Source organism: Austrofundulus limnaeus, unplaced genomic scaffold (assembly GCF_001266775.1).
Source record: "Austrofundulus limnaeus strain Quisiro unplaced genomic scaffold, Austrofundulus_limnaeus-1.0 Scaffold219, whole genome shotgun sequence".
In the NCBI taxonomy this organism is placed as follows: domain Eukaryota; kingdom Metazoa; phylum Chordata; class Actinopteri; order Cyprinodontiformes; family Rivulidae; genus Austrofundulus; species Austrofundulus limnaeus.
Genome location: NW_013952621.1, coordinates 372483 through 382604, shown reverse-complemented (window position 1 = coordinate 382604; position 10122 = coordinate 372483). Strand labels below are relative to the sequence as shown.

General features: G+C 40.0%; 1 protein-coding gene across 5 annotated transcripts in view; it reads right to left on the bottom strand.

Annotated features, from left to right (window-relative positions):
- LOC106525223 (rho guanine nucleotide exchange factor 9) overlaps window positions 1-5733 on the bottom strand; it is a 79529-nt gene extending 73796 nt beyond the window's left edge. For 3 of the 5 annotated variants that reach the window (XM_014019376.1, XM_014019374.1, XM_014019378.1), the window contains exons 1-2: window positions 5494-5733; window positions 873-2537 (exon numbers count right to left, since the gene is read on the bottom strand). In XM_014019376.1, the coding sequence (XP_013874830.1) occupies window positions 873-2465 (1593 nt within the window). In that variant the 5' untranslated portion in view covers window positions 2466-2537; window positions 5494-5733. The remainder of the gene's footprint in view (window positions 1-872; window positions 2538-5493) is intronic. The other 2 variants (XM_014019375.1, XM_014019377.1) reach the window with 1 other exon arrangement.
- Between the last annotated feature and the right edge of the window lie 4389 nt (window positions 5734-10122).

The following is a 10122-nucleotide window of genomic DNA, read 5'->3' as shown; positions in this document are numbered from 1 at the left end:
TATATATATGTTTGTTTGTGCTTTAAGATAGGTGTCAGTGCAGAACCCTGCAGAATTATTGTGGGACGGAAGGTTACTAATCTTTGCAAAACAAACCTTCCTAAAGCCCTGGCCTTTGCATAACAAAACCCCCATGAAAGTGTGCTGAGTATTGAGATGTCATATCTCATTTAGTCAGAAGCTAGGACTAACGTGTCCTGACTTGTTGGGATGACTAGGAGGGAGATGACTAATTCTTCCAGTGGAGTGAAAAGGGGAGGGTGCTGTCGTGAAGCACTGACGTCACAAAGCTATTGGGAGCTGCTGCAGTCACACTCTGCAAGCTTCTATGGGAAATGTAGGGTTTCCTTGCAGGCTACAAAAGGCTGGCTAAACAGGAAAGGACAAACTCTTCTAGAATGGTGTGTGCTTTTACATTTACTATATCCTCTTTTGTCCAACAGATGGGGCAAAAGGACAATGGCAGAGTTGCAAATCTTATCATTCTACCAGCTGCTGCTTTGCAAATGCACCTTTAATATTAGATTGTATAGAGAAAAAATAAGTACCATTTCCAATGCAACTTGCTGTCAATGATTTTAAGAAGCAAAAAGAAAAAAATGACCATGGTTAAAGCAGTTACATAAATGATCTTTTGAGCATTTGTGCAGTAATTACATGACACATGCCTCTAGGAATGTTAATGAAGTGAAAAAGGCCTGCAATGAAATGTGGTTATGACATAAATTTATGACACATTGTCCACAAATGTGCCATTTTCTCAAAAAAAACTAAACCGTAGCTTAGCAAACAACTCTAGTAAATGAATTTATTACAATGAATTCAACAAACAAACAAACAATGTACCTCATTATCTGGCTTAAGTCACATACCTTAAATATTTCTTCTGTCGAATCAGACGCTGTTAGGCTATTGGTCACGCTCTCTTTATCTCCCTGTTGTGATTGGACATTCACTTCCTTTACTTGGTGGGAGTCGAGGGGAGCATCCTTGGAATCTTGCTCGTTTCCGTTTTGTCCCTCTACCTTTTCCTCTTGACAGAGGCAGTTCAGATGGTTCCTTTCAATGGTAACGTCTGGACTTGAATCAGAAGTGTGGTTCTCTACTGTGGTTGTGGATTTAGGGTTTGTCTCTTTGTCTTTTGTGGGTTTGACAATAACGTCACAGTTCTGAAAACCGTTAACAGTTCGAGATCCTGAAGAAGCTCTAAAAGCTTTCAGGACAATGTTGGGGGATTGTTCACCCTTCACAGGTGTTGGAGTCTCACTGTCAAAGCTGTTGGGATGCGAGGACTTAGCGGTCAGAGGCGATGATGGTGTAAGTACGGATGTAGATGATTCTTCGTTGTGGAAAGTCAAAGACATGCTGTGAATGTTGTCCGCTGTGCACTGCGGGACGCTTGGGGGGGTCATCGGCATCTTCTCTCCCTCGGGAGGAGAGAAGGAGCGCGATGTTGTTCGCCATTTTCTGGCAGATTCTGCTACACTGTTAAAAAACTTAAAAAGACCACCAAAGTGTCCCTTGGTGTCCGAGGCTTTCGGAGGCGGCGGCTGAAAGTCCCTGACGCTTTCAAAGTCTACAGAACCATAATCCGAGTCCATGGTTTTGTCCAGCGAGTGAAGTTCTGAGTCGAAGCTCCTTTCTGAGTAGACAGGATTTGTCTTCCCCAAGATAGAAATCCTTCTCAGGTAACTCCACACATCTTTGTGTCGCCTTCCTCCACTGAGGTGAGGTCTCGAGCTGCTTTTAACACTAGGCTCTTCACAACCTCCAGTGATTTTGTTGCAGTTTGTTGAAACATTATTGCTCCTTTTACTGTAAGAAACTCTTTCAGAAGGTTTACAACCATTCTGAATCACAGCCTCTACTGTTACAGTTGGCTGATGGCCATCCATTGGAGTGGACAGATCAAGGTCTTCAAACGAGCAGTCAAAATCTACCGTGTATCCAGCATACGAATGCCGTTTACTTTTGTTTCGAATTGTGCTCCTGTTGGTCTGCTGAGGAGTGCCAATCTCACAGCAGAAAGACTCCTCGTCCACCAAGGAGCTAGTGAACTTGGCAGTGGAAAGTTTACCCGTCTTTCCCCTGAACACAGAGGGGGATTTTAGCTTCTTGAAAGAGCGAACTTTGTCTGCAAATGAGAGTTTAGGAATGGAAGCCTCCCCGGGCAAAATCATGGAGTGGGGTCTCCTTTCCAGTTCCGGGACAGCTTTCTTTCGGTTTAAGATCCTCCAGATACCCCCTGTGGCACGGGGCCTCCGGTTAACCTCATGTCTGTCCTTGACGGAGGTTTGACAAGATAAGGCCTGGACCTCTTTTTGCACCTTGGCAGACCCCGACTCCGTCTCCTGAGGATGAATACTGCCGGCCTCATTCTCCACATCCAGAGAAACGTTGAACACTCGATTGACAAACCCATTAGGGTTGTTGCTCTCAGAGACAGGGTTGTCTGTCTGTTCCATCCTCTCTCATTCTACAGTGTCAGCTATCAGTTTTGATGAACATCATGTTAAGGTCCGCTCTCTGTCAAACACCTGGAAGAGAGAAGACATGTATTTATGAATCGAACATTAAAATGATTAATGATAATGCTTAATCAGTTGCATATTTTTCTAAAAGCTTGTAAATCTACAAAAAGTCAGATGTTTAGTAAATGTAAATAAAAACAGAATGCAATGATTTTGTAAATCTGGCAGTAACTTATCTAAAACAACGTTACAGGGCCATGTTTACCACTGTAAAGCATTCCTTAGAATCATGACTGCTTAACAGCTTGGGATAACATTCGCCTCTAAAAACTCCACCAACTGGTCTCCTCAGATCGACGATGAGACGGTGGGGGAACCGTCTGATGGGGGAACGTGGCTCGACCTAACACCGGTCTCTGTTTAATGGTGGATGAAATAAAGAAAGTGGCGGTACTTTATTTACTTTGAGMAAGCGAACGTCGTGTTCACAAGATAATTAATCCAACAGATAATTCAGAGGCGGCCTGTTCGGTAAATTTTACTCCAGGAACTGCGAGGCTTAGTTTCAAGCTTCAGACGGAACTGAAGCAGCAACTGCCGACGTCATTACACTCTTGCACGATGCTGCGTTCAGGACAAGCATGAAAAACTCACCACTCTTATGCCAATACGGTCGCAATGATGCTTTTAGGTACTGAAATGGAATGGCATGAACATTCACGTGATGGTTATGTAATACAGCGAATTGATAATAAAAAAATCTGCGTCAACAAATTTACATAATCGACGTCATCGATTATTTCAACTAATCGGTGCAGTCCTAAAGTTAACTAAAACTTTTTTTCAGTTCTACCACCAAGTGTAGCACAGAAGGGACCAAAAGTGATTTAAAGACAACAAAGCTGCTGTGCGCTGTTCCTTCATTGTTCCGTTGTGAAAAGGCAGGTGAAAATACGGAGGTGACTTTAGCATTTGCATTCAGCTGTTCCAGGGAACCCGTAAATATGCAAACCGGCTCTAACTGAAAGTGAAAGAGACCCTCAAGCAAACAGAAATCAAACAAACCAAGAAGGCTGGGGGACTAGGAGTGGCCAAATTAACAGTTTGATACTCCCCAAGTACAGAAAACTCATTGGTGAGATCAGCAAAAATGCAGAAGGCACCACTGCAGGTATAGTGTTGCATGGGATGGACACAGGATCCTTTATGAGGTAAAGAAGTGGATCTAAGCAGAGAACATAATTAAGGAATAGATAAATAACTTAAAGGAAGTCCTCACAAGGTCTGATGAATAAGAACTCATACACATCAAGACTAAAATTTCCAAACAGGTCTCAGATAAATACATTTTAAAAACACTGGAGCAAATTTGGAACAGCCTTTCTTTGAACAGAAGAAATAAAAATCAATCTTCACTAGACTATGTGAAGGAATAACATGAAGAATTTCTTGTATGGCTTTTGATTTAAAGCATCCAAATAGATAAAAGAGGAGGGAGTGTGATTACATGGAGTAAGTATAATTTCCAGAGATAACAGATCATTGCTGTTTATATACAGTATATGACATCGATGGACTAAGCTCCAAAGTAGTGGAATATTCAGCCAGAGTAAAAACTAAGGGCACGGGGACCTACAAACAGCCTCTGTGTACAGCTGTTCCAGCAGAAAGGGAATGGCAAAGGATCACAAAGGAGGAAACCCGCTCTTTTGATGATGTTTGTGGGCTTCACAGACTTCTGGCAGTCATTGCCCATGCCGCATTCTTGACAAAGTATCAACAATTACAAACTATATTTGGGGGTTATATTATTCTGATCAAGGAAAAAAAAGAGAGAATGGTGTAATCTGAAGACTTCTGTCTGTTACAGAGGTTCTCAGACTCTTTCAGCTTCCCACCTACAAAGTAACAGTGGTGGATGACTTTATTCATGTTCTTCAGGGGACAAATCAGTCACCTTATACAACCTTTATCTCTTTTATTATATTCATAAAAAAATATTATTTTTCCTCAGGAAAAAAGCTTTGTTTATTGACTGCACTAAAATAAACAAAACATGAACAAAATTAAAAGCATGGCTAAATTGTCTACATCATAATGACACAAACAGGCCTAATGTGTTTACTGTATATTACTGTATTTATCCTTAGTAAGCTGGATAGAAATTGGACATATTTTTACATTTATTTACATTTCCGAAAATGATTTTAAGGCATTCATTTGGTGTTTCATGACCCACAGTGGGGCCGTGACCCCCTACTTTAGGACCTACTGCTCTATCAGGATGTGGAAACTTTTTGTCTGCATTTAAAGCCGGTGATATTTATCTATCTGTGTCCGAACACTTAGATTGGCTTAACAATATGCGTTTAACTGTGTATCTATGTAGCCTATTAGTAAACTTCATATTAGGTTAAAAAATAAATATTAGGCCTATATGTTATACAGGGGTTCTCAAGCCATTTGGGTCTGGGGACCCCTTACAAGGGCGAAAAAAATTCCAGGGACCCCCTCATAAAACTCATGCTGTTTTAAAAGATCATTTATTGTCAATTCAACCCCTAAATGCCATGGGAATATTTTTAGTAAGTTTATTATGTTTGTTTTATTAGCCCATTGTTCTCCATGCATTTTTAAAATAAAAATAAAATTAACGATTTAGTCAAAAAAAATTGAGGACCCCAATATACCTCTCGCGGACCCCTGGGGGTCCTGAGACCGCAGCTTGAGAACCTCTGGGCTAGACAACCTTGATAATTAGAGCCTAAAAGCTAATATCGGAAATGCCTAAATTGAGAGCAACGTTAGTCCTGAAAAAAAGTGTTGATCGTTTTTAACAGGAGCGTTACGTCATTTAAAACCCCCTTGTGTTTACGCAGTTTCAGTGTAATAAACTACTTTTAGCCAGGCTACCGTTTATAAACAGCGACAGAGCACCTCTTCAACTTTCGTAAAGTTTCGGATAAAATAAGTTCAAAGGGGAAAAAGCCGCGAGGAGGAGAGCGCTGAGCTGTCGACTCACCCGCCRCTGCGTGTCCTCCTCCTCACCGTGGGGAAACTGTGGAGACCCGCTGCCCGTCCGTCACTTGGAAATAAATAAATAAAAAACCCGGCGGACAGAGACGGCTCCCCGGTACAGCTCACATGGRTTCTGTTTGAACGACTCCGAACTCCGTCAGCTTTCAGCGGAGTTTGAGGAACTCCCAGAGTTCACAGACACACACCAGTGAACTCCTGCCCCTGAGCTGCTGCCGCTGCTGCTGCCGCGCTGCCGCTGCCGCTGCTGCCGCTGCCGCTGCTGCTGCTGCTGCTGCCGCTCTGCCGCTGCCGCGCTGCCGCTCTGCCGCTGCCGCTGCTGCCGACACTCCTGATTTGCTGATAAAAGCTCTCAGACAGAGGAACACACACGCACACTCCCACATTCTAAACAACACAGTTTTTGACTCAAACAAAACCCAACAACAGCCTACTTTAAGTAGGAAATAATAAATCAATATAAAGAGGGGGGTTCTATAGAAAGGGTATGAGMAGAAAATGTCTTACCTGTTGTAGAAAGCTCTAAACCAGGGGTGCCCAAACATTTTCCCCAAGAGGGCCAAAATGAAAATCTATCTGGGGCTGCGGGCCAAATGCAGTAATATAATATTTGAATTACAAATACTTTTTAAGTAAAGTCCTTTATTTTTAACAATTAAACCTGCAGCCAGTGCAGTGGCCCGCTTTTGTTTTAGTCTGGAGAAAGTCTGCCATACGTTCAAGTAGCAAAGGCTCACAGGACATTAATGTCCCATGAGTCTTTGCTATTTAGATAAAGTCAGCATCATGAGTGAAGACTATCTGCACTACAGCCCCTTATATAGTCATTGGGCCAATAGATGAAATGACTAAGTGGAAATACTGTGTTGTTTTTTTTTTTTACATAGGACAACAGGTTACAGCCTAGTAAATGTGTCAACTGCTGGTGGGCCAAATCAAATGGCTTGGCGGGCCAAATTTGGCCCGCGGGCCCCCCTTTGGGCTCCTCTGCTTTAAACAATCTCTGTTCGGGGAAACAGACTTTTGCATATTTTATCATAAAATGTTATTTTCTACTTTACTAAAATTTGTTGTTTGTGACTCATGAAAGCTCCTAATTTTAAATTGTATATGTTTGTCACATTTTTCATGTGAGCATGTTGCCATTTTGTTACTGTTGCAAAGCATTTTTCAGGATGATGATAATTGAGACAAAAACACAGAATCTTGGCTAAAAATCAATAATGTGCAATAATAAATTTATATTTTGTATTAGTTTGTATGTTCCACACTATATATGGGTTGAAACAATTAAATGTTGTGGTTAGTAAATTAGCTCTGGTGCCATCACCGTTGCACAAAAAGTAAGTGTGTTTGGTAGATCATTTCTTTGTTGGCAATAGCTAAATCTTATTCGTGGCACCTGATTGGCAGCACCTGGGGGTACCAGAAGCTCAAAACAAGTGTCAATAGCAATAACAAAWTAAGCTGTTTGGTAATGGCAGAAATGATTTGGCCAATTTTTTTTATATGTGCAACCCACATACTCAGCTCTGCTGCTCATCCCACAAATGCATGTTCCTTACAATAGCACCATTTAAAATTAAAATTAAATGGCTTTCCAACAGTAGCTTATAAGATGTATTGCCAACAAGCATTGGCACAACAAAGAAATAATCTACCAAACACAAATTTACTTACTTTTTGTGCTAAATTTGGGAGTTYTTATGTATAAATTAAATTTAAAGAAATATATAAAAGTATTTGGCAGTGATAGCAACAAAACTGTAAAAACTACTGCTTTTAATAGAGAATTACCATTACAATTCTAATCTAGCTCTGTCTACAGTGCTGGAAAAACTTAGAACACAGTTTACTAAAAAGTCATTACCATATTCAGCAATTCCTAAACTCACAAGTGGCTCTATAATTCCTTTGTATCAGCAAATTACACCAGATATTTACATGTGATGATGTCATGAGAGCAGACATAAACATATTTCACATTGTCTTTGGAGCTTGATGCTTTAGTTACAGGATCTAAATCTTAGAGGTATTTGTCCACTGTTTCCCCTTTGGTCAGATGAAAGTATGCAGAAACTATAGGTCTGTTTACTGTTTTCTTAATGCCTATTGTGACAGAAGTAAATAGTGCATCATTTTGACATTTTCAACTGCTGGACCTTCCATTATTTACATGATTTAGATATTTCATGCAAGCAATATCCAACCTCACACAAACATGAGACAGAGCGAAGTGATTGTAGATTGGCTAGTCAGAGCAGGTCAACTGGAGATCAAAGTCTAAGTTGGCTGCCAATGTCCATGTGAAAAACAATAACCGTTTGCTTCTTAGTTATTATTTTATAAATATTTTGTGCATAACAGGTAGCAAATGAGTCATTGGTGCGTAGAGATGTTAGTGAGTGTTGTGTCTTATAATATTGAATTGACAAAGTCAACTTTGATTTCAGCGTCCTCAAGTTGTATTTGTCTCCATGCAGTGCTCACGTCATGTTTCTATGGATCAACATTTCTTAACTTCAATAACTGCTACCAGTAGTGGTCAAAATTTCCATAAAATAATAAATAAACAGGAGTGCTAACGTTTACTGTTCTTAACATGGACACTGGCAGCCAAGCTGACCTCAAATTGACCACTGACCTGGTCTCGGAACAGTCTGTGCTTTTTATGTGTTCTGACTGGACTAATGAGCTAACGGCTAGTGCAAGTAGGGCGAAAACCACTAAATTACAAAAGCACTGGGGTGGCAAAACATGGTGCAGTCTACTCTATCAAGACAAGAATGTGTGCTGCCATCTTGGAAGGTGCTGCGTGGCATCTTCAGTCAGAAGAGCAGCAGATCATAGTTATTGAAGAAAATAAATAAACGTAGCCAAGAATCTCAATGATTTTCTGTTAATTGTTATAATCATTAAAACCTGCACTTTGAAGAGCCTGGTATTACATTTCTTAAAATTTTATTTGGAATTAATAGTCTCATATCCAGTTATACTAGGGATTGTTGCTCTTTCTAGACCAGTGGTTCTCAATCCTGGTCCTCAAGGACCACTATCCCACATATTTTAGACATTTTCCTGCTTTGGCACTCCTAATACTTAAATGAATGAGTGATTAACAGGCTTCTGCAGCACTTAAACTCATCTAAAACATGCAAGATAGTGATTGAGGATCAGGATTGAGAACCACTGTTCTAGACTATGTGGCACAAAATACTGTAAAACAGCAGTACTGAGGGTAGTCGCATATCAGGTAACTGAAAATATAAAGGGATATAAAAGTATAGCTCAAGATTACACAGAGGTAGGCGTAGCACTTAGCAATATGGCAGCCATAAATTTTGCCTAGCASTGTCAATGGCCATACTAGTATGTAGTAAACTGTGTTGCTGACCTCTTAAAAAAGCTCCAGTATAGACAGTTTTTATAACTGTTTATGCGAACACAGTTTAAAGAAAACATTTATCATTTATACCTGTTCTTAATCATCATAGCTGGCATAAATACGGTATGTGAGTATATTCCTGCAGGAAGTGCTACAGATAAATGCTGCTGCTTTTTGTGTTTAAAAATAAAGAATTGTATGTAGATAACTGTGTCGAGCGAGACTAATGACAAAGTAAAGGTTTAGGATTTAACATTTTAAACCGTCTGCTTAGATTAGCTGTTGGACWTTGGTTCTGTTAATCAGCTAACAGCTAATACACTTTTTTTCATTTAGCAGATTAGCCTTACTAACCTAGAAAACTGTTAGCATCCCAATTAGCTTTTGATAAATTAGATTTTGTCAACTCTAAGTCTTCTAACATCTAACTAACAAACAACTTCAAGATGAAGATGTGTGGTGTGGYGCAGACTGAGCAGTTAGCAATAAACTGTTGTTTCTAACTTCCACATTAAATTTTTACATGTCTAAGGATTTAGCGTTAGTGTAACTATATTTTTAATTAGCAAAGCTTTGAGTTACCAAAGCTAACCTTTTGGTTAGCTGTGTCCACTTTAACTGACCAGTTCTTTTAGATTTAAACCCTTTTTGTCCAAGGTTGTTTAAATGTATTTACAAGTAAAATATTATTTGTTTCTAGCCTTTCAACAGAAATCCACTTTAAGAAATCAGAACTATTCTTTTAATCGGAATTTCTATCCCCATCTCCCCTTGTTGCTTGTTGTTTTTGTTGTGAGCTTTTCAGAAAAAATTGCTGAAGATTTAGACCAAAAAAAAAAAGCACTTACAAGTTCTAAAGCAGCAATGAAAACAAGTTATTGACTGAACACTGGTCTCATGGCTGATATTCCTTTGGGATTTACTCTGAATGTGAAAATCCTTCTATTGAAATGATACAATGGGGGATCGAGAGGGAGCTCAGGGGGGGTAAACTGAAAGAATTCACAAAAACTAAACAGCTCCAGTGCCGTGAAAGAGGAGATGGTGGAAGAAGTAGCCTAAATTTAAACATTTCCTCTTTGTCCTGTTTTGGGCCCATTGTCATAGCATGGCGTTCTCCCCTCCTGCACAGGAAGGAGTGGATCTGACATCAACGCTCCTGGGCTTGACAATGTCAGGAAGTCTGTCTGACTGTATGTAAATATCTCTGCGTGTCCATGCTTCCCTTGC